General features: G+C 34.5%; 3 protein-coding genes across 6 annotated transcripts; 1 reads left to right on the plus strand and 2 right to left on the minus strand.

The window, feature by feature from the left end:
* Positions 1–1,124: 1,124 nt before the first annotated feature.
* Positions 1,125–5,642, minus strand: LOC129887893 (sec14 cytosolic factor-like). 3 transcript variants are annotated; one of them, XM_055963128.1, is made up of 6 exons: positions 5,486–5,642; positions 4,848–5,103; positions 3,468–3,504; positions 2,207–2,324; positions 1,396–1,506; positions 1,125–1,295 (listed from the first exon to the last, which is right to left on the minus strand). In XM_055963128.1, exons 1-6 carry the CDS (start codon positions 5,555–5,557, stop codon positions 1,167–1,169), a joined length of 723 nt encoding a protein of 240 aa, XP_055819103.1. In that variant the 5' UTR covers positions 5,558–5,642; the 3' UTR covers positions 1,125–1,166. The 3 variants fall into 3 exon arrangements, 1 of the variants encoding a protein (XP_055819103.1); XR_008766508.1 differs by lacking the exon at positions 1,125–1,295 and adding an exon at positions 3,658–3,793 and having other exon boundaries at positions 1,414–1,519; positions 2,014–2,215; positions 3,468–3,535; XR_008766509.1 differs by lacking the exon at positions 1,125–1,295 and having other exon boundaries at positions 1,414–1,519; positions 2,014–2,215; positions 3,468–3,535.
* Positions 5,643–8,189: 2,547 nt separating this feature from the next.
* LOC129887894 (uncharacterized) lies at positions 8,190–13,064 on the plus strand. Its single transcript, XM_055963129.1, has 7 exons — positions 8,190–8,901; positions 10,915–11,001; positions 11,106–11,150; positions 11,249–11,344; positions 11,471–11,572; positions 12,521–12,675; positions 12,761–13,064. Exons 1-7 carry the CDS (start codon positions 8,308–8,310, stop codon positions 12,840–12,842), a joined length of 1,161 nt encoding a protein of 386 aa, XP_055819104.1. The 5' UTR covers positions 8,190–8,307; the 3' UTR covers positions 12,843–13,064.
* Positions 13,065–13,450: 386 nt separating this feature from the next.
* LOC129887895 (aspartokinase 2, chloroplastic-like) lies at positions 13,451–19,643 on the minus strand. Of its 2 annotated transcripts, none has more exons than XM_055963131.1 (14): positions 19,414–19,643; positions 18,215–18,758; positions 18,057–18,139; positions 17,917–17,957; positions 17,157–17,311; positions 16,509–16,658; positions 16,317–16,412; positions 15,833–15,949; positions 15,418–15,537; positions 15,240–15,332; positions 14,813–14,929; positions 14,487–14,603; positions 14,027–14,089; positions 13,451–13,915 (listed from the first exon to the last, which is right to left on the minus strand). In XM_055963131.1, the coding sequence occupies exons 2-14, from the start codon at positions 18,599–18,601 to the stop codon at positions 13,760–13,762; spliced, it is 1,695 nt and encodes a 564-aa protein (XP_055819106.1). In that variant the 5' UTR covers positions 18,602–18,758; positions 19,414–19,643; the 3' UTR covers positions 13,451–13,759. The 2 variants fall into 2 exon arrangements, with proteins under 2 accessions (XP_055819106.1, XP_055819105.1); XM_055963130.1 differs by having other exon boundaries at positions 14,807–14,929.
* Positions 19,644–23,613: the final 3,970 nt, after the last annotated feature.

Raw genomic sequence — 23,613 nt, forward strand, 5'->3', positions numbered from 1 at the left:
TTTGAATAGAGAGCGTTTACTTTATTCTTTTCAAATCTCACTTTTGAAATTATATTGAGTGTATTATTGTTGTTGTAAGTATAATTGACATTCCAAAAAAGTATCTTTAAATTTGAACTACTAGCTCGGAGTTAGAAAAAAGCAAAGAAAACAAATAAGCACAAGTTTGCCGCTTGAGTTGTGGGTCTTATTGTCCAACAATTCAAAAATTATGGCTACTTATTTACGTGTTTGATTAACACAAAAGTTGATCACCCCTAACTTATTATTTTATAGCTTATAAGCATTTTTGATTTGATCAAAAAAACATTATGATTTTTTCCTTAACATCTTCTGTAATCTCCAAAATGCTCTTCCTAAAACATAAATTTTGTTCCCTATTTTTTTTGTTTTTCGAATTTACACCACTAGACATGTGTCTAGCAGTCTATTATTAATAATAAATTAAAAATTCTCCATTGTTCTCTGTATTTTATTTTCGTTATTTGTCATTTTTTTTATGTAAAAATACTTTTAAACTTTACATTTTTCGTAAATAACTTCAAGGACATTTTAGTCATTTAACAAAACAAAAGTGCCTATCAACACATTCTAAATTACTAAACATACTAACTACTTATTATCAAATTCAACATGTAACTGCTCATTCATAAATTTAGTTTCAAACAACTAAGTGTCTTTCAATATTTGACGTTTATCAACTATTTTTAGTCAGCATAATCTAACAAGTTTATCAACTACTTTTAATCAGCTTAATCTAAACAGGTCCTACATTGACCATGTTTCTCTATATTTTCTGCTCGAATAAAAATGTCTAATAGGACTAAAAAAAAACTCATGCAAATTCAGTGAAATTTGTTGGCATTAGAGTGCACATCTAGACGTCTCAACTCGTCTCTACTGTGTCAGCTGAACGCTCCAACTTACAAAATGATCATCTAGACACCAAAATTTATGTCACGTCAACATCAAGTGGACTAGTTGGAGTGTTTAGTTGTTAGTTAAGACCAAGTTGAGGTGTCTAGAAGTGTACTCTCGAAGTTGTGCATGTTCACCGGCTGAGATCAAGTTTGAGTGTTTTTATTTATGTATTATGCCTAATTAGTATGTCTATGAAGCTACTCTTTTAATCAAATTTCCCATTTCTATAATTCCTTTACTTTGTATTAGTAGTTCACAGCAACATCCTGCAAAAGTACAAGTTTAGGGCGCCCTCCATACTCCTCCGGTAAGACGTCTTCACCAACCTCTCGGATGAACTCTTCCTTTTGTTCTTCACTTGTAACAATCCTCACCTGTGTAGTGATTTGATATTAGAAACGAAGGCTATACATTTACACATGCATTTTGTTAAATGTAACATCATCCAATGGGCAATTATGCACACTGACGTACCTTCTGTTGAGTTGCTTTATCAAGGAAGCGACAAATAAATCGCCATATGGTGACAAAGAATTGTGGCATGTGTAAAAGGTAACAAGTAGCTAAGCGCTCAGGGTAGTATGCCTGTAGAAAGAAACTGTGTGAAATGTAGCTTAGCAGCATCAATATTACCCACGGAATATAAAGAACTGAACATTAAATCAGCATTCCAATGCGGCCTTCATCAATTTGTTCAGTTCCCTATGTGGTTCAGCGTCAGATCCTCCAAAAGTAGTGCATTTTTGGAGGGTCTTCCACGGATGCCACATCATTTTAGAAAGTCCGAATGATATAGATTGCTCCTCATTTTTCTAAATCAAGATTCAAGAACATAACAAGAGCAACAATTTTGACTAAAATTTAAGTTTGTGGAGCATATCCAAACTATTTGTTACATCAATGGCACCTCATAGCTATGTTGCCGTGACCCTTCAAAAATGTTGCCGTGACCATGTCAGATCCTCCAAAAAAGCATAGCTCTAGGAGGATCAGACACAATCCGACAATATGTTTGAAGAGTCCGAGCAATATTGTGTCATAGTGAAAGCAAACCAAAGCCTTAACTACAGCTCAGATGTGAGAGTTCAATACCAGCTGCAGCTACATACATAGTCTAGTGAGTTCCTCTACTAAGCCGGTAATTTTGACTCTTTGGACTGTGTCATAGCTGATAAGAGATGTATAATGTCGTCCATGCTACAAGAATTATATATCTTTTCATAACACTGGTTATGTGCGTCTCTGTAGTAATGGTTTCCGCACTATACGAAGGCAAATGGGTTACCTGTAAAAACTGAAAACCAGTGATCATTCCACGAAGATCAGCATTGCTATATGTAATTTTCTGGAGATCAACAATTCCAATAAGTTTCTCATTTCCTATTTCTCTACCATTGAACGAACTCAAACAAGCACAAAGAGGTCCAAGTTAGAAACTAAACCATGATTCTCAGAACAAAAAACATATTTGGAGAGAAAAAATATGACAATAGTGACCGACCACAAACATACGAGGCCTCTATTGATTCACCAGATGAAAACTACAAGCTAAATTTCCTATCCTTAGATCCAAGGTGATAATCTAATGTTCTTAACCAAATGAAATTCTTCTCCGATGAAGATATGGTCCTTAGGCCTAATTCAACCCAAAAGTTAGCTAATGAGAGAGGATTGTTCAAACTCATATAAGGAGACTACTAGACCATTTCTCAACTAATGTGGGACTCTAAATCCCCACCCCGCACACATGCACAGACCGCTTGGAGCGTGAACAAGATTAGCATGGGGGCCAAACAAGGACGAACCTGGATCTGATATCGTGTGGAAAATATGGCCATTGACCCTAAGTCATAGCCAAAGCTAGCTCATGACGGGAAAATTGGTCAAGTTCATATGACGACACCACCAGCCCATTCTCCAACTAATGTAGGAGTCTTAACACCAAAAGATAAATTTGACAGGTTGCATTATACAATAGTGCCTATAATATTAGGACGTAACTAGTGTCTGTTTTCTTCTATGCTTGTACCGGTTCATCCTAAATTTTCTTGTTTAGATATCAGTACGTCATAATCAGTTTATCATTTCTTGGACAAGAGAAGAAAGTTTGTATCGTTACTTTGTACCCCATTGAATAAGACAGATATCAGAGTGACTAAAACAACAAAATATAAAAGTAGCATGTGCCCCCAGGGCCTAGCTCGAGTGGCAAAGGGTGGAGGATTTGTGGCTTAGGTCACAGGTTCAAGCCACACACCATGCAAAGCGAAGCCTGGTATTTAAGTGGAGAAGGGTAGAGGGGCGGGCCCATTATCCACCGAGTTCAGAAGGCTATGGTTGGTCCAAAGGTCGGGCCACAGACGGATTTCTCGGTTATCAAAAAATATATATAAAAGTAGCATGTAAAAGGATCTATAATCCCAAATAAGCACACACAGAGTCTCCTGAGCAGTATATCTAGTTTTGAGAAATGAGAATAGTAGGAAAATAATGCCCAACAATTTTCCAAATGGTGAAAGAGCAACATAGTTGAATGGAAATGGTACCTTGCAATTGTTTTGTCTAATATATGAACCACGAATTCTGCACATCGTTAAGAATAATCATTAGCATCCTACAGAAAGGCAAAGGAAGAACTGAGAAGGATTAGTTCAAGAAACACCCTTACCAGTCACCACAAAAATAAAAATCATTTACATTAGCAGAGATAAGGGTGCATATGAGAGAAAAGGATACCGTGAAATGAATCATTTAACAAGACTGCAACTTGGGTAAAACACTATAGATTGTTGCTCTTTTTGATGCTTTAGCAATATTCCTTCATAACTCATAACAGTATTTTTTGGAATTTAAGCGTTCCATATCCTTTTTACTGTCATTTCACCAAGAACATTAAGTTACTGAATGTAAGAATAAGCCATTGAGGCAACCAACCAGAACTTTAAATATTTAACTACTCGAAAAGGCATCATTGAGGCAGCCAAACAGAACATTTCTTATCCAAAAACAAAAATTCAAACTAGATAAACAGTCATTGACTCGATATGTAAAATATACCAAAATTTCCTTTAATCTCGTGGTCTTAAACATGCCACGTGAAAAGTTAGGATTAAGGAGTTGCCAAAAAAGGAAAGAGACATTCTTTTTTTAAAGGAAAGTAACCCAAACAAATTGAAACAGAGGGAGTATTTGTTTATAAACTTATGATATGAATCTCAGAATATGATCTACCGACTTTGCGTTATTGTATATTTTCAATGTCTTTCTCTTATTCCTACCAAATTGTCACGCTAGCATACACATGGCACTCATAAGAAATCTCTATCACAACACTTTAATCATTTAACTACACAAAAAGAAAGAACAATGTTAATTAAGGTACCAAAAAGAGAAACAAGCTATAGTGTTTTATAGCTAGATACTCAGAAGGCATCATTGAGGCAACCAACCAGAATATTTCTTATCAAGAAAACTGTTATGAACCAAACTAACTACATAAGAAGGGATGAATGGGACTGATCCATTTAAGATTATTGGGCTGATTAAAATATTGGAGAGTTTTATTTGGGATCCCAGCCTAATTATCAATTGGTTAAAAAGGTCTTGGAGTTAACACAAAGGAGGTTATGCTTATTGAAGAAAATGTATGTCCTCTCTTCTTCTTCTAGAGTCTAACCTTCTCATCTCCATTCGTATCTCTATCCTTAGTTACTTGTTATTTCAATATTTCCATTGTAATTCAGTTTTTTGAGTATTGCAATTACGATTCTAAAGTTGTAATTGGATCCCAGTTCTCTTATTAATATAGTGAGGAATTCGGGTTTGTTACAAAAACACAAACGAGACTAACCAAGAACAGTAACAACAAAAATGCAATGTAGTCAATAAAAAATGAACCTTTACTCTAAAAGGGAAAAGAAATTTACTCTTGAATTGAACTGGATCCTTGGATTGAAAATGTTTGTTACTTTTAACCATCACAACAGGGTGCCCATTCTTGGATAATCCCTGCAAATAAATTTTTTCAGCTGCTAATTCATCTGCAACTTCAGAATCAGTGATGTACCCTAGTGGAACCATTTCAGCCCTCCATTTTTTCCACTGACAAAACATCCTTGCAGCTTTTTCTGGGTTCATTGATCTTGCAATCAAGAACCTCATTAGTGTCTTCTTTCCATAACTCTGAAACCAAAAAAAAAATGATCATCAGTACAAAGATTTGAACTTTACACTAAAAGAGGAAAAGGGGGGCATTTTTAAAAAAAAACTGATTATCAGTACAAAGATTTGAACTTTACACTAAAAGAGGAAAAGGGGGCCATTTTTTTTATAAAAAAAAAACTGATTATCAGTACAAAGATTTGAACTTTACACTAAAATAGGAAAAAGGGGGTCATTTTTTTGAAGAAAAACAACTGATGATCAATACAGAGATTTGAACTTTACTCTAAAAGGGGGAAAGAGGTTCATTTTTTATTTTTTATTTTTAAAAAAGAAGTGATTATCAGTACAAAAATTTGAACTTTACAGTAAAAGAGGGAAAAGGCGGTCATATTTTTCTTACTTCAATGGAAGATCCAAGCTTTTCAACTGATTTCCTCATTTGGGTCAATGGATTTTCTAGATTTCTCTCCATTTTTAGCTACTTCTTCTTCTTCCCAAACTTAAAAAGAATGGTTTTGGGGGAAGGAGATGACAAAAGGGATCAAAAGCTGATGATAAAGGAGTTGACCAAAGGAATAGTAACAATGTTAAACTTTTGATCAACTTAAACCATCAAAATTGTCAACTACTCCATCCGTCCATATTTACTTCTCAAATAGTTTCTAATTTTATTTTCTTTTTTATTTATCAATTTTAACAAATCAAAAAATAATAATTTTTTTTTGTTATTATACTCTTAATTAAAAATATGATAAGTAAATATATTTAAAATTTTATTAATTTATAAAAATAAAATAATAAACTTATTATATCAATTATTATTTTCTTAATAGATCAAACCAAAATTTTACAAATCAAAAGAAACAGAGGGAGGGAGTACATGTTAAGGAGACTATCTTGTTAGAAGACTCCAAAGGTTGTGTAAAATCAATTATAATCATATAAATAATCATAAATTTTAATTTTTTATATTTTTTTTTATATTATTAATTGAGATAGAAAGAATAACAATTAATGGCTGAAACATGGGAAAGAGTACCAAAGAAGTAATGGGAGTATCTGAGAAGAAGTGGTGTGACTATGACAGTTGGATTTTGTTTGTTTATGAATATCCCTTTACTATTTCTTTTATTAATATTAAAATTTATTTTTTACTATTATATTATTTAATATGATAATTTTGTGAAATGAGCTTAAGAGACTATTTAAATTACTTTTGATTTTTTTTTATAAACCAAAAGTTATAAAATAGAAATTCTAATTTATAGTTTTTATCTTACTCTATCAATTTAACTTAAAATCAAGTTTTATAAGCATTTTTAAAAAAAATTATTCAAACACTTAGAAATTGCTTAAAAACTATTTCAATTTTAAAATATTTAAAATAAGTCAATCCAAATAGTAGAGTAGGGTTGTGAAAAAAAATTAACTAATAAATTGAACCCAAAAAAATACTATTGATTTATCGGTATTGGGTTATTGAGTTAATGATTTTTAAATGGTTTTGTTAATTGTTTTATTGGTTTATCAATTCGATTTTTTGGTTTTATGGTTTTGATTAAGGTTAAATTGATAATCCAATAAGATTATATTATTCACTCTTATTAGTAGGCGTATTAGCGCATTATAATTTCCTATGGTCTGATATCTATTATCATTTACTACTTTCATTGTTTTCTGTACTTTGATTGTCCTATCTTGCTTTTTTATATCGCTTTGAATTCCTTATTCTTATTTGACTTCTTTCTTATTTGATTTTACTGAGCCGAGGGTCTCTCGGAAACAGCCATCCTACCTTGGTAGAAGTCAGGTCTGCGTACACTCTATCCTCCCCAGACCCCACGTTGTGGGATTTCACTGGGTCGTTGTTGTTGTTGTTGTACTCGTAATTATATAACATTGACTTTAACATTTTATCAACCCTATTTCCTAAATTTTAGTATTACTTTCGGTCATAGGCAACACAAAGTAACCTCTCTGCCTCCATATTGTGACACCTTATTTCTTCTCGACACAAACTAATATTACCTTGTTTCTTCTAAATTTTAGATTTGATGTGAGAAAAATATACAATTAATGTTGTTTTCTCAATTTATTGCACGAGTCCTTAGAAGGAATTCAAATATTTTTTTTCTGAAATAAAAGTGATCAATGTAGAAATTTGTGTTGCAATTCTATTCTTGTTATTATTTTTATTTTATGAATATCATGTATATATGATCATATAAATATTTTCTTATTGGTTAAACCAAAAATCAAACCATTTAGGATCGAAAATTGATTCATCGAAAATCGATAATAAGTATCTTATCGATTTAGTTATCAAACTAGCGTGTTAACTAATCAAAAATCGATAAATCGAACCATACCAACCAATGCGCATCCCTACTACTAAGTAATGTTAAAATAATTTAAAAATTTTCAAAATTCGGAGGTAGGCTTGGTTTTCAATAAGCTATTTGTCTTAATGAGCAAAAATAAGAGCAAAAGTCCAAATTACCCTTTGCTTACCTGACTTATTTAATTGGCCCAATTTTAAGGAAAACTTACCCAAAATGAATTTAATTGTGAAATTATTTATCAAATATGAATCCAATCCAATTTATTTAGGCTTAATGGACTAACGGTCCAAACAATTTATCCGCTTACTTTAGTTTCTCTTTTTTAATTTTGCGCATGACATCAACATCACTACTATGAATTAATTCTATGTGAATACTTCGTCGATATATTGATCCATAGCGATATCATATTTAGGATTGAGACTAATCTTTTGTGATACTCCATTGGTATATTAATACTCTATAGATATTATATAGGATTGAACTCTTTATAAAGAAATAATTAAAAGAAAATTAATAAATTCAAGATTTTTTTTATTAAATTCTAAATTAGTAGAATTTTTTTTTCTCTTTTTGTAAATTTTTAAAAAATTATATTTAAATTATGACTTTTTTAAAAAAATTAAAATATTGAAGAATTGAAATAAATGATACTGTAATATAATGTGATGGGATTTGAGAAAAAAACACGTAGCCGCTGACGAATAAAAATAGATGTATGCTATAAATATTTCACTTTTTTTTTTAGTTACAAGTGTTGTTTCCCCAACTCTAAACCATTCTTTTATCTCTAATAAAACCCTACCTAACTAATTACATTACTTGCTTCTTCTTTAACTGACCTTTCTTCAATTCTTCTCCGCCGTCTCTCACCGGGAAAATGCACTCTCCGGCGCTTTCTCTCCGTCACAACCATTTCCTCAATGGCGTCTCCGCCGCGGCATCCGGCATTCGTCTACCACGCTCAATCTCATCTTCCACCTCCTCCTCCTCCTTCCGCGTCCGTATGTCTCTCAAGGAAAACGGCCCATCCGTCGCCGTTGTCGGCGTTACGGGCGCCGTAGGTCAAGAGTTTCTCTCCGTTCTCTCCGACCGTAACTTCCCTTACCGTTCACTTAAACTCCTCGCAAGCAAAAGATCAGCTGGTAAATCGATGAAATTTGAGGACCGAGATTATACTGTTGAAGAACTCACGGAGGACAGTTTTGATGGGATAGATATTGCATTGTTTAGTGCTGGTGGTTCGATTAGTAAGAAATTTGGACCGTTGGCTGCTCAAAAGGGAACTATTGTGGTGGATAATAGCTCAGCTTTTCGAATGGATGAGAATGTGCCTCTTGTGATTCCGGAAGTGAATCCTGAAGCAATGGCGCATGTCAAGATTGGTTCTGGGAAGGGAGCGCTTATTGCGAATCCGAATTGCTCTACTATTATTTGCTTGATGGCTGTTACTCCTCTCCATCGGCATGCTAAGGTGAGAGGTAGATTTTTCGTGTTTTTTAAATACATATAAGAGATTAAAAGTTTATCTATATGATTCAATTTATGTGATGTAGTTTGAATAACAATGAATTTTTTTCAGAACAGCTTTGAACTGTTTGTTTTTTCTTGAGCTGAGGGTCTATCGGAATTGGGATCACATTGGGCTTGTCGTTGTTGTTGTTGTAGTTTGAATAACAATGAGCTTGTCGGTCTAAAATATTATACAACATTTGTGTGTTTAAAGATTTGATTTTTATTATAAAATTTGAAGAAGTTTTGGTTGAGAGAACAATTAATTTGAGAATTAGATCATTTATGTGCTTTTAGTTTGTTTAGAGATTTGTTTGGCGTAATGTGCGCGTAAAGAATGTCTATTTGGAGTACAGTTTTTGAATTAGATCTTTTGATATCCTTTTAGTTTGCTTAGAGATTTGTTTGGCGGAGTGGCGTAGAGAGTGTCTATTTGGAGTACAGTTTGAAAATTTGATCTTTGATATCCTTTTAGTTTGCTTAGAGATTTGTTTGGCGGAGTGGCGTAGAGAGTGTCTATTTGGAGTACAGTTTGAAAATTTGATCTTTGATATCCTTTTAGTTTGCTTAGAGATTTGTGTGTCAGTAGATAATATAAGGATCTTTAGGGTAATTTGAGAATTAGATCTTTCATGTCCTTTGGAGTATGATACAACATGCAATGTGAGTGATCAATAAAGTGGGAAGAGAATGTTAACATGTTAGGTTCAAATCCCAACGGAGGTGAAAAGCAAAACAAAAAAACACTAAGTGATTTCTTCCATCTACGTGAACCTTGGTGGGTATAATTACGTGGTGCATGTATTGGTGGGAGGTAGTAGGTACTTGGGAGAATAGTCGAGATGCGCACAAGCTGGTCCATCATAAAAGAAAATGTGAACAATGTACAACTTGTGGTAATTGTTACCCCAAATTAATTGGAGTTGGTAAATGAAGTTCTATATATTCATCCTGCTCTATCTACAACTATATTTACAGGATTCATCATAATTATATTATAATCTGGGATTTGTGGCTATATTTTGCAAACTGAGATATACAATTTTCTTTCCTTTAGTATCAAAAAAGTAAAAACCTTTAGAAAGAAATCGAATAGTAGCACCAGTGTGCATACAGATGATCACAAGGTTTAGGCTCTGGCTATTTTTGAAAATAGAATATTGAATTTGTTTCCTCTATGGAGTGCATATTGGAAGTGGATGATTGTTAGGAACTTAGGATTGCAATAATAACTTATTTTACCTATATCTTGATTCTGTTATGTTTTTGTATTGATTTTCCTGAACGAAAACTTGGCCTCACCTTTGCAAAGCCCCAAAGGATCTCTGTTTTGTTAAAAGGTTACAGTGCAACCTCTATATGGATGTCTGATGTCATTAATTTTATCCAAACTTGTCAACTCATGTTTCATTTGTTGAAAAGAGTCAAGTATGGAAATCTGAAAAGAAAAAGTTTAACACGTGACAAACAGTGCAAATGAGTGATTTGGATAAGAAAGAAATCACAAAATAAAGCATTAGAATTCTTACATGAAAAAACAGTTAACTGTGAAGATAATCAAAATAATAACTAAGTTGATTAGTCATTATAATGCCTGAAATGCAGACTTAATATGGTTATATTCTGCTCGCCCATGAAAGAATTATCTAGCGAGTAATAGTTTTCAAAATAACTAAACTGTTAGATAGAACTGGATGAGAATACTTTGAAGGAGTTTTACCACACAACAATACACTTTTCTTTTTGTTCTTTTCTGCTGTAACATGAGACTTGAGAGAGAAAATCTTTTGCTAAGTGTGCACTTATTCAACATTGAAATTTTTCCCCTTTTATTTGACATATATTTCTCTTACACAGCCGGCTCCGTGATAGTTGTGACTTGTGAAGACCTTCAGAGTTTAGATCAACCAATTATTAGTTTAAGAACCAAGTCAGTTCACTTTTACTCATCCTGTGTAGATATGCATATTTCCAGGTCAAACGCATGGTTGTTAGTACATATCAGGCAGCTAGTGGTGCTGGTGCTGCTGCAATGGAAGAGCTAGTGCAGCAGACTCGTGAGGTCTTTACTATGTTTCCTCTATTTTCCATGGTTTAATATATGTAGTGATATCAGGTCTACTAATTAATTCTCTCGATGTTTGTTTCTTGTATGTTGTCTACTAGGTCCTGGAGGGAAAAGAACCAACCTGCAATATCTTTAACCAGCAGGTCCCGTCTTGTGATTTACCTTCTTAATACTCAGTTTGTTTCTTCAATAACAAATGGATGCAGTGTCATCTGATTGCTTCTTTTACAAAATTATGCAGTATGCTTTTAATCTTTTCTCACATAATGCACCTATTCAACCCAACGGATATAATGAAGAGGAAATGAAACTGGTCAAAGAAACAAGAAAAATATGGGTAAGTATACTTGTTAAAACCTTGGTACTCAATGCTCGTGAGTAGTGCCTGATCCTACAGACAACAATAAAATAATTGGCCATCCATTGTGCTAACTACTAACTCACCCATCCTGCTTGTTATCAGAGTGACAAGGATGTCAAGGTTACTGCAACATGTATACGTGTTCCTGTTATGCGTGCACATGCTGAGAGCGTGAATCTTCAATTTGAGAATCCCCTCGATGAGGTAGCCTATGCTAAACTTACAGCAAATCCTTTGTTATTTATCTTCCTGTCCTGACAAATGATTCCTTTGTTTTTTTATACAAACTGTCTTTCTAACGTCAGTATCTGTTAGATATTGAACTTGTGTTCATTTTGTTCTGGAATGCGTTAAAGTTGTTTTAACATAGGTCCAATTAGCCAAAAGGTCCAAGTTCGTGAAGTGCAGTGCAAAGAAAAAGATGTACTATCAATTAGTAATGGCATAAAGAGTAAAATTGTTGCTTTCATAATCATATCGAACAGTTCTTCCTTGAAAAAAGAAACAAAAGATTCTTTCTCAAAAATAATCATATCCAACAGTTCCATTCAGCACATCTTATTTTTGTTTGTGCATTGCCACAGTGATATATGAAGTCCTTGTATTGTAGTTACCACAAATAGCAAAGTTTGGCACGTGGTGATATTGTGAAATGTATTGAAAGTTAGCTTATTTGCTAGAAGTATCCATTTGATGAGCTCAATCCTCATGATTGAATGATGCAATGGGATCGCTAAAGCTGCTTTACATAACCATAAATTTTAGCTTTACTATATTCTTGTGTTAACATTTCATAATCACGAGAAATCGTTCAGTCATTTAATTCTGCCAATTTTCTAGTTAGTAGTCAGCCATGAGAAAGAAGGATGAAATTAAGAGAGATTATTCCTCCTTTTTGATTAGTTTTGGTGGATCAATTGGAGATGTTTGTGTGCTACAGTATTACATAGTTTAACCCCGACATTGTTAAGTTTCCACAATCCATTAACACATTTAGCTTCTAGCAAAAGCTTCTTAAAGTTTCAATTAAATATGCTGTCTTTCTCAAAAAAATAAAAAAAAATATCAAGAGATGTGCTGTATGTAAGCATTCTCTTACTTTCCCTTAATCTCCAATGTAAACTGTTTTAAGCTTTTTTTCTAACTGTGCAGAATACTGCAAGAGATATTCTTAAAAAAGCACCAGGTATAGTTGTAGTCGATGACCGTGCAAGTAATAGATTCCCAACCCCACTTGAAGTTTCCAATAAAGACGATGTTGCAGTTGGGAGAGTACGACGTGATGTTTCCCAAGATGGAGATTATGGGTAAGAATTTGATTTATAGGCAAATATTATCTCTAAATGCTTTACTTCCTTTCTGCGACCCCAGAGCTAATGACTTCTTATATAGGCTGGACATCTTTGTCTGTGGTGATCAAATACGCAAGGGAGCCGCTCTTAATGCTGTCCAGATTGCAGAAATGCTGTTGTAGATTTGCGATATAGCATCCCTAAGGTTCTAATTTTGGCTCAAATATGAGAGACATAGAACCTGAAAGGTAGTCGCATATTCCTCCAGCATTTTCATTTTGCTCGGGTGGGACTTGGGAATACTCATTTACGTTAGTTGAGTTCCTTCTAGTTTGAAGAGAGATTTTGCTTAAAACTCTTGTTTCTGTGAAACTTTTGTTATTTATAATAATTTTGTTGGTTAAGCTGGTGAGTCTTTACATATTAATTTTACCGTTCTCTTCTTGGTTTTCCAGTATTCTCCCATTTCACAATGCTTTCATGTCTTTTCAATAACAGTATATCCAGTGTAATTTCACATGTGGGTTTGAACTTTGAAAAGGATAGTGTGTACACCATCTTACCCCTACCTTCATACTCATTTGTGGGAGTACACTGAATGCAGATATTGTAACAAATAATAAATGAAAAGATGTCAAAGCCTAAAATAGTTTATCAAAAGAAGAAACAAAAATATGTAAAATACCGAGTTAGTAAGAAATGATTGACCTTAAATATGAATTAGTCACTATTATAACTTATAGGAGATCAAAATACTTTACATATATGACTGTACAAATTCTTAAAAGTATAATAGCAATGGGGTTAATTATTGGATTACCTTATAAAGATAATAACATTATTAAAGTTGGATCAACAAAATGAGTAGCACATTTTGCAGAACTAGTGTACATTCTCCTTGCATAGTAAAGTAAATTTGTTCCATTAAATATATAATAAAGCTAACTTAGATCATAAAATGTAACTACTTGCTACAAGCGATAAATGTTACAACGACGAAACTGCACCCACACCCCAAAAATACTACTAAAATTTCGTTAATTTCCTCGAAAAAAATTGTTGGAAAGAACAATCATACGGAGGAGAAACTGGAGGAAAATCAATTGGACAATGTGGACAAGGGAGTGGTAGCATAGCCATTTCCGGATCGACCTTCCCAGACTAGTTCAGAAAGATTGCTCTCAAAGAAGGATTTGTGGAGAGCCCTTACACATTGTTCCGCTTCACTGTCATTCACTATCAATGAGATATTGACCTGTGGATCGGACAGAAAAGTTACGAGTGTCATTGGTAAAGCACTAATAAACTTCCTCCGGTGGGCATGATTGACGTATAGTAGCTATGAATGGAATAAACGGTAGATTACCTTGGATGCACCTTGAGAGATCATTTGGACGTTGACCCCATTGGTATGCATAACGTGGAAAGCCTGTTGTATGGACAAAACAAAAATTAGAGTCAGTAAAGCGGACACAGTAAGAAGATGATACTGATGTCAATGCAAAATAAACTTGCATGCTAGTGTCATGTAACAGCATTCCGAACACTGAACACGTAGAAGAATGTACAACTGATAGAATGAGACACTGAGCATGTGGGGCGTAGGGTGGCTAGGAACTCCGGTTAATAAATCACACAGAGACACAACTCAGGAGTCGGAATGAACTACAGTATAACTAGGTCGAGTGAGCTTGAGATAGCATATTAGGTCATGCAGTAAATTGAACTGAAGTTTCTAGAATAATAAACAAATGGAAATTCTGTTGGTCACTAAATGAATGTCTGCGAGGATAGTAAAAGGTCAGTAATAAGCACTCTCAAAGCACCTTTTCCAAAATCAACGAGGACCTCTGGACGTTCCCAATCAGAGAGATGATTGATCTGTTTTGAAGTAGCTTCACAACTGCAATTTTCTCAAGTTCTTCTACAACATTATCAAGCTCCTGCACGATTCAGTGATTAAAAATGTTACAATACACCACTGAAAAGCACCTTAAAATGGACAAATGAAATTAGGAGTACGGAACATATAAGCATATATGAGAGTTGAGCCGATTCAAGAACTGGTAGGGAACAGTTGTAAATAGATTGAATGGGAAAGTTGAAATTTATTGAAGTCGTGAAGAAATTAAGAAGATAATCGTACGCTTGCCTGTTGAATTAGTTCTCTGCTCCAAAGTTTTGATGGGTCCAATGTCAAGGAAATACTAACTTCACTTGTCGCAACGACATCAACAGATATCCCTAAATCTTCAAAGATGGAGAAGACCTGAAAAGGAACTACATCAGATCTTCACTTCAGGGCAAAGTACTACTCCGTCCATTTCAACTTGTTTGCCCGGTTTTGACTTGGCCCGGAGTTTAAGAAAGTAAAAGAACTCTTGTGATCTTAAACTAAAGATATGTAGAATGTACTAAAATGTCCTTTAATCTTGTGATCTTAAACATGTCACGTGTAAAGTTGAAATTAAAGAGAACTCAAAAAAGGAAAGAGGCATTCTTTTTTAATTAGACAAAAAAGGAAAGTAAGACAAACAAATTGAAACGGAGGAAGTAAAAGGTTATTTGGCAACTACTACCTTTGCAAGAAAGCCAAATTGACCAAGCATACGGGTACTCGCGATATCCAACATGGTTACGTTTCGTTTAAGAACAATACTTGTAAGTACCGCCTGCAAAGCACGGAAGGACAATATCGAGTTATTTTTTCATTATTTCTGCAGATAAATGATTTAGTGAAAAAGAAGAAGCTCTAACCTTACTCATATCTCTTGTTTTAACGATGAGAGTACCAGGAGCTTTAGGATTATATGAGTTCTTAACCCTAACAGGAATATCACCCTCTCTAGCAGGCCTCATGGACTGTGGATGAAGGACCTGTAGAAACATTTCAGAAGGCAAAAGTATAAGGGTAGCAGCATAACATTCCTAAATAAACACTTAACACTGCCAATTCCGTGTCATCAAATCTCCATTTTCGGTTGTCCAAAATGTATCGACTTTCCATAGATTCACCTCCAAAAAAGAGTCTCTAAAAAACTTCTTGACTAACTTATCCGAAGTAGTAAATAGTACTATTCTGTTGGTCTGGGCAATTAAGAAACTAAATCACTAACATAAGCTACAAGTGGCATATCCAGGATCAACTAATTTCTGAAAAAGCTAACGATACCTGTGCGCCAAAGTATGCAAGTTCAGCTGCCTCGTCAAAAGTTAGATATGGCACAGTCTCAGCACGTGGATATATGTTGGGATCACATGTCAAAACACCATCAACATCCTTCCAGACCTATCAGTAATATGACACAGATTCAGATTCTAGGCAGCAATATCACACTTGCTTGATTGCACGTTGCACCTCTTGTGCTTATACAAGGATGAGTGCAAATTAAAGACGAATACTATCACACAGACAGCAGCCCGGTGCACTAAGCTCCCGCTATGTGCGGGGTCAGGGAGAAGGCCAGACCACAAGGGTCTATTGTATGCCGCCTTAACTTGCATTTCTGCAAGAGACTGATTCCAAAGCTCGAACCCGTGACCTCCTGGCCACATGGAGACAACTTTACCAGTTACGCCAAGGCTCCTCTTATTCTATCACATTGACAGCAATTAATAAAAATAGTATATGAAAGATTCAATGACCAAGTAGTAACCTGAATTTCACGTAATCCCAATGCTTTACCAATTGTTGTAGCAGTCAAGTCACTACCACCCCTACCTAGTGTAGTCACAGCACAAGTCCTCCAACCCTTCAATTGGATACACACAACATTGTCATTCAGGAACTGCAAACTCTAGGGAAAAGCAGACAAAAAAATGCATGAAGAAGTTTTTTAAAAAAACACCTTCCCCAGAAACCCAGTGACAATAGGGATTGCAGGATTACTCATCCAATCACCAGTTAATCTCTTTGCAACAGCAGGATAAGTTGCTTCCAATATATCCGCATTAGTGAAATCATCAGTAGTTATAATACCCATCTCAAATGCATCATACTGCAGAGGAAACCCAAAAGAAAATAATCGGTATTTTAATACAAGAGATGCCAACAAGAAAATAAGATCTAAACAAGGAACAACGCAGCCAGCACCCAGCAGTACTGTAAAGGCAGGACCAGCATGATAGTGTTTTCAAAACCTTGACCAGTTATCGCATGGACACGCATGTGATAAGTGGTCAACGTTCTTAAAAGACCAAATAAGATGCATGAAGTTAAATGTATGTAGTTACCAGATTAAGAGAGCAAAATAATAATCACTACATAAGGCTGGAATCGCCTGGAGAATTTCTCCAGCTCTCTAATGTTTCAAGTAACCACTTCAAGCTTTCCTTGCTTTGTTTTCAAATGAATTACTTTGGCAAAATAATCCATGGATATTATGAGCCAGAGAACACAGTATTTTAATGAACTCCAAGAAAATAGTTATACTGAGTCTATTGCATATTAGAAGTTTGGGAAATCTAAAAATGGCGTAGTTGAAAAATATACATACTTGGCGGGCGTTGACACCAAGTTTATTCAGATATGCCGTAAATATTCTTGTGGACATACACTCTCCAAAGGACACCAAGTAGTCCCTTGCTCGTGGAGTCAACTCTTTCATCAAAGCAATTCCATTCAAAAGTTGTTCCAGTTCGAGTAGATGCTCTGCAATTTTTTCCAATAAGATATGGCACAATCAAAAAGATATATTTGAGAATTACATCTAAGTTAATTTGGTATCACAGAACCAATGGATGCAAACAATAAAGTACTCATAAAACATTAAAAGGTCATTAACTATGCTGCTAAAAGTATTCATTCATCAATAGTAGTATTTATTTCTCTAGAAAGGTTACACCATTACAATTCTGAACTGCAGGGCATACAACAGTTGGATTTTAATTTATTCCACAAAAGATTAGAAACACTATACAGACCTTACACAATTTCTATGATGCACGACACTCATACATTTAGATACACTTTTACTCAATATAGCATTGTAGCATCAGGAGGGTAATTTTAGAGTTCTTTCAATGATGAAGGCAATGGAGGCTTAAACAATAACGTTCAGGAGAATTTAGCATTCTAACATTTACAAACAACTACACCTCAATCCCAAGTAAGTTGGGATCAGCATATGAATGCTCACACTCCACGTCACCTAACATTTACAAGGGCAACATAATGCAAGAACTTTGGGAAATCAAGTTTACTTTTTTCTGAAGAAGAAAACAAACATGACAATGGAGCTCCAACTAATCACTCACTTGAAATGGTAGAACTCTCTACTCCAAGTTCGTCTATTGTCCTGTGAGGGACATAAAATGGAGGAATTAGAATAGATCAAATTGATGAATAATGTTCTTGGAAACAAAATAACATTCGTAATAGAGATTCTCATCTTCACCTAAGATGGAGCTCCTTTACAAAAGCCAACTCTTGCAGATCAGAAACATTGGAAACACCGCAACTCTGAGCCTTTTCACCAGCCTGAAATGTATATGCATATAAATAAGACGCATTGTAAAGGTTGAAAGATCCTTTAAAGAGGTTTTGAAACAGTACCAGCAAAAGGTTGTTTGTTGTCTTTCCCATTGCAGAGAGAACAACAACAGGTCTCTCTTCTGGAAAGCTAAGAATAAGATCAGCTACTTCTCTCATTCTTTCGGCTGAGGCTACTGATGAACCACCAAACTTCATAACGCAGGTTAATTCACCGGGAACCTCATCAAAAGATTCATTCTTGGTCTCTCTAGGATTAACTACATCAGCTGCTTGTGCTCTACATATCAGTCTCTGGACTCTTTCACAACAAGAAGCCTTCACAGATTTACTTGGTGCAGAAGCAAAGGGAACAGTAGCCACAAAATCAAGCTGTGGGAAATGCACGCTTCTTTTGATTAGAGAAGGGTAAGGAGTTTTAACCCCACAAAAATGTGACAAGGTTCCCATAATAAATCAGCTCAGGAACCTCCAAAAAAGAGGATATAAATGAATAAGGTTCTTTCGACGAATGAAGTGACTCGGGTTTTGCAAAAAGCGGAGAGAGCCAATTAACTTAGCTAATCAGCTCCCTCTGCTGAAAAGATACTCCAAAGATCATGCAATCCTGCAAAATCCAGCAAAAAAATGAGCCTACTTCAAACACAAGCATAAGAAAAACAATACACTAGACCTCCCATATATAGAAACAATACTCCGACCTCCCACTTAACATTAAACAACCGTATTTGACAGTACACGGTGAATAAGATGTTAATTTGACTTATACATTAGACGATCTTAACCTGTCGTAACATGTCATTCATTATATTTTACAGAATTTGATATCGAATCCACACTAGGAAAAATAAGAATTTTATCTGTCAAAGTTTAAAATTTTATAAAAAAGATCAATAATTTAATGAATACCGGAATCTCGAAATCTTTGAAATTGATATAGAACTGAAAGATGTGAGACAAAACATATAAATGTTCTCCCTAAACCAAAGCAACATCAACAGCACTGTTCCCAAAAGATCATAAAACCTTCATTCACACATTGTTCTATAACATTATTCAAAGAACCCCAAATTCTATTAGATGAATATAACACATATTAGGATCCCAAAAGCTTTCAAAGAACCCCAAATCCCATTATAGCTGAAAATGAGCATGCAAAATCAAATAAAATCACATAAAATACAGAATAAGTTCTACATTGCTTATAAATATCATTAATTTTTCATGGTTCAAAACCCAAATCAAAAACCCATTTGGCTTACCTAATAAAAATCGGATTTTTCAGGTTCAAAATTGCCGTCTGAAACCAAATCTTTTCTGGGTAATTTGTAGTATTTCTTGAAATTCTGTGGATGGTTTCTAATACCCAATTGGGAAAAGAGAAAAGGGTAGTTAAATGACAGATTCTTGAAGCTCTGAGAGCCAACAGAGAGGAGGAGAAGGGAGGGAAGAGACGTGGTTTCAGCTTTGGCGGCTTAGGTTTTTGTTGTTTTCTTTTATAACTTTTTAAAAAAATTTATTTTTGGTAGTATAATAAATAGGGGTGTGAAAAACCGAATCGACCTACAAATCGAATCAAAAAAATATTATTGATTTATTGATATTGAATTAATAGTTATTTAATAATTTTATAAAAAAATTATTGAATTATCAGTTTGATATTGATTTTTTAATATTGATTATTAGATAAATCGATAACACATTAAGATTATAATAATTTATTATTTTAATATTTAATCATACACAAATATTAAATAAAAAATATTAATATAAATATATAATCACTATATCATACTATCGGTCTACACAATTCTCACTTCACATTATTCCACAGTTCACATTGTATTTATACCCTTTACTCTTTGTCTCTTTAGGTTCACAATGTCAAAACTCAAAACCTAAAGAACTAAGAACGGTGATGGCTACGGTTTGCAACTTGCAACGACGACGGCAAGGATTAGGCGACGGCTAGGAATGTGAATTGTGAGTTTGATTTCTCTCTTTTTTACTTTTCTTCTTCTCGCTTTTCTGATTTCTCCTCTTCACCGTACTCACTTTCTCAAAAAAAAAACTCAAAAAAATTGACTTCACTGATAAATAATTAGGAGATTATTTCATTCTAATTGGGGTTAAATTTGATGAACATTTGAATATTTTTCTTATGAAACTCTTTTTCCTTTTTTTTAGTAATGTTCAAAATTTTCGAAAATTGTTGGAGAAGTCGTATATTTGTTTTAAAAGCATTTTCTTCTTGGTTAAACAAAAAATTGAATCGTTAAATATCAAAAATTGATAAACCGAAAATCGATAACAGATATCTTACTGGTTTGGTTATCAGTTTAGCGTATTTAAAAATTAAAAATTGACAAACTGAATCGAACCGACCTATACACACCCCTGATAATAAATATGTTACTATTTTTTAAAAAAAGAATTATGATTATATTTATTTATATACGAAAAATGGTTATATTTGTCTTTATACTCTTATAAAAAAGTTATATTTATTTTTGGGCAAAGGTATAAATATGTCTCTCTCTTTTGTGATTTAGAGAAGATATATCCTCGACAAAAAAGTGGTGCATATATACTGTTATTGTCTAACAAATGGTGCATATATATCTTCGTTGTCTAACGAATGGTGTAGATTTACCCTTTTTCATTTACTTAAATTGATTTTTAAATTTCATAAATGTCACATGGTTTCAAAGAAATTATCTATTCCATTTTTTACGCATCCAAACCCGATAATTCTTCATCCATTTAGATCCGATCTAAATCCATTATATAATTGAGTAGAAGAAGAATTGATTATTTTTTTTCATTTGAATGGGATCTAGAGGCGCAAAAAAGGGGGTGATATAATATTTGAAAGCCAACATTTTCTAAAATTAAAAAACTAGTATTATAATGTGTCCGTGTTTTTTTTGCCCAAGATGCAATCTCTCAACTTATGTGCATGGTTCATTTGGTTTGTCACCTTGTTTCTAAGTGATTTTCAATGATTTTTGTGTCAAATCTTAATTGTTAAAGCGATAACAATCAATAATCGATAACCGATAAGTCAATATCTTAATGGTTCTATAACAGTTTAGCATGTTTACAAATCAATAAACTTCAAAACCGAACCGAATCGAACTGAATCGATTGATACACAACTTTAATCTATATGACATTTAAGGAAATCAAGATAGTTGAAACTCTCTCTCTCTCTCGTTCCTGACGGCGCAGGTTAGCTAAACCTACGTCGGTAGTGTCACCATGACAAGAGGGCGAGGAAGAGGAAAAGGACGACCAAGAAAAGAGAATATTATCTCATTCGGAAGTGCTATTGAGGCAAGATTGAATCCAGAAGCAAAGGCAGCGGAGGATATAAGCAGAATATCATTTACTTTGGGTCATATTCGATTAATGGCAAACTATTAATTTTAAAGAACTGGACTAAAGATTTTGATTTCAATCTGGATTTTCCCACAAAAATTCCTATATGTTGAAGTTTCCTAATCTCTCTATGAATTGTTGGGGTTGTGATTCACTAAGCAAAATAGCTAGTGACATTGGCATTCCGATGTTTGCAGATGAGTGCACAACAAAGCAAATGAGAGTATCATTTGCTAGAATGTTAATTGAAGTGGATGTAACAAAGTAATTACCTGATGAGATTACTATTACTGAAAGTGTCCCTCTTGGCAATAATTTAACACTTTCGATAATAATTACTGTTGTGGATCCAAATGGTAAGATATCAACACAATAGGTACATTATGATTGGAAACTTGTATTTTGTCAGAAGTGTCAAGTAGTTGGACATGAATGTTGTTATGCCCCGTACTTTGGTACTTCAGAACGCTTTCTTAAGATTTTTAAAAGTTGCCACGTGACATAGATTGTCTACCACGCTATCAAATAACTCTAAGGGAAGGAGAATGAGATACCCCATAATAGGAAAGATTGGAAATAGGGTTATAAGAATTCAGAAGGAGTTGGAGGCCAAGTAATGAGTCGTAGGACTCGATCTACTTGCGTAATATACCAACTTGGATGTCCTACGTAATTAAGCTACTTGAGTATACGTCGAGCTTAAGTAGCAAGGAATGCATAGGCTCTTGAAGTAAGACGAGATTATGGACCTACGGAAGGGAAATAAGGAAACGACGCGCCTACTCGAAGAAAGTAGGTGATGCACCTACTTGGACAAGCAGGTGATGCACCTACTTAGGCTTGAGTAGGTGATGCAGCAGCTTGGAGTGGACCCCACTGCCACATGGCAGCATGTGATTGGCCGTATGGGTTGAGGTGGCACCCTAGGAGGCTGCCACGTGTCACACCTAGGAGGATGCCACGTGGCACCCTCTAAAGAGGTACATATATATGTCTTATGATGACTATTAACTCATTCTTCATTCAAAATTTCAGCAAACATAGAGAGAAAAGAGAGCAGCCATGGTTTAAGAGAAACTAAGGTAAGTTTCTAATTTTTTCTCCGTGAATTAATTATTTACGGCGTTCCTCAACAACATGGAGGTGTATATATGTATGTTATATGGCTCATAATATGATTCTCATCCAAATTTTATCCAAGAACAAGAGAGAAAACGTGAGAGAAAGAAAGAGAGAAAATGCTAGGGAACAGACCCGTTTTTGAATTAAACTACCGTTAGTAATACGATTATTACTCCTTGTATAAGGCTTCATTTCATGTGATTCAAGATATTTTGGAAATCTATTTGATAGGTCTATAACTTTCATTTAGCCTATAAAATCCATTTTGGCTTTTATCTGCTCGAAAAAGGGTGATGAAGTATGGGGGAGGTTCTGCCCAGATTTTGGTTTGGGAAATCCTACACGGACTGTTGTTGGTATTTTGGGCATATCGTTTTGTACAAAATTGTTCTAGGGGTGATTCAAAATTGTATGCTACCCTGAGACACATGTCTATAACTTTCATTGAGGCCACAAATCCTTTTTACCTCAATTACCCCTTCGAAACTAAGCAATACAAGACCGTAGGCTGTCCAGAATTCACGTTTTGATAGTGTTGGCAAGTTTTGGCCAATTTCGGGTAAGGTAAGGTCTTTAATTTAAATTTGGAGGTTATTTTGTTGCTATTAAGTGTATTATATGTTGTTTAAGTAGCTGGAAATGTGAAAACATCATAGAGATGCTTGACATTCAAAATAAACTAAATTGGAATCGCTATAATTGAATTATCGTCGAAGTAAAGTGTTGTGCTTGTGGTGTACTGCTGCAGGTGTGTGGGGGTTTGTTGCAGGGACTAAATGGGTTCTAAAAGGGGTGTGGGTGTTGTTGGTAACAGCCACACGACCCCTCGTTTCGTATAAATAAAGGCTTTGCGAAATAAAGACTAGAAACCCTATTTTGGTGTCGTAATTTTCAGCAAGTTGTTTGGAGCATGTGTTGCGGGATGTCGCCATGTTTTATATTTATATGCTGCAGGGTGT

Source organism: Solanum dulcamara, chromosome 4 (assembly GCF_947179165.1).
Source record: "Solanum dulcamara chromosome 4, daSolDulc1.2, whole genome shotgun sequence".
Classification (NCBI taxonomy): domain Eukaryota; kingdom Viridiplantae; phylum Streptophyta; class Magnoliopsida; order Solanales; family Solanaceae; genus Solanum; species Solanum dulcamara.

Coding starts and splice junctions, on each gene's coding strand:
- LOC129887893 (XM_055963128.1), bottom strand. CDS start 5,557: ATGGAGAGAAATCTAGAAAATCCATTGACCCAAATGAGGAAATCAGTT. Junction 5,104..5,485: donor AGCTTGGATCTTCCATTGAA/GTAAGAAAAATA, acceptor TTTTGGTTTCAG/AGTTATGGAAAGAAGACACT. Junction 1,507..2,206: donor CTGGTTTTCAGTTTTTACAG/GTAACCCATTTG, acceptor TTCTTTCTACAG/GCATACTACCCTGAGCGCTT.
- LOC129887894 (XM_055963129.1), top strand. CDS start 8,308: ATGCACTCTCCGGCGCTTTCTCTCCGTCACAACCATTTCCTCAATGGC. Junction 11,151..11,248: donor GCAATATCTTTAACCAGCAG/GTCCCGTCTTGT, acceptor AAAATTATGCAG/TATGCTTTTAATCTTTTCTC. Junction 12,676..12,760: donor TCCCAAGATGGAGATTATGG/GTAAGAATTTGA, acceptor CTTCTTATATAG/GCTGGACATCTTTGTCTGTG.
- LOC129887895 (XM_055963130.1), bottom strand. CDS start 18,601: ATGGGAACCTTGTCACATTTTTGTGGGGTTAAAACTCCTTACCCTTCT. Junction 17,958..18,056: donor GTAAAGGAGCTCCATCTTAG/GTGAAGATGAGA, acceptor TGTCCCTCACAG/GACAATAGACGAACTTGGAG. Junction 15,333..15,417: donor AAACAAGAGATATGAGTAAG/GTTAGAGCTTCT, acceptor CGTGCTTTGCAG/GCGGTACTTACAAGTATTGT.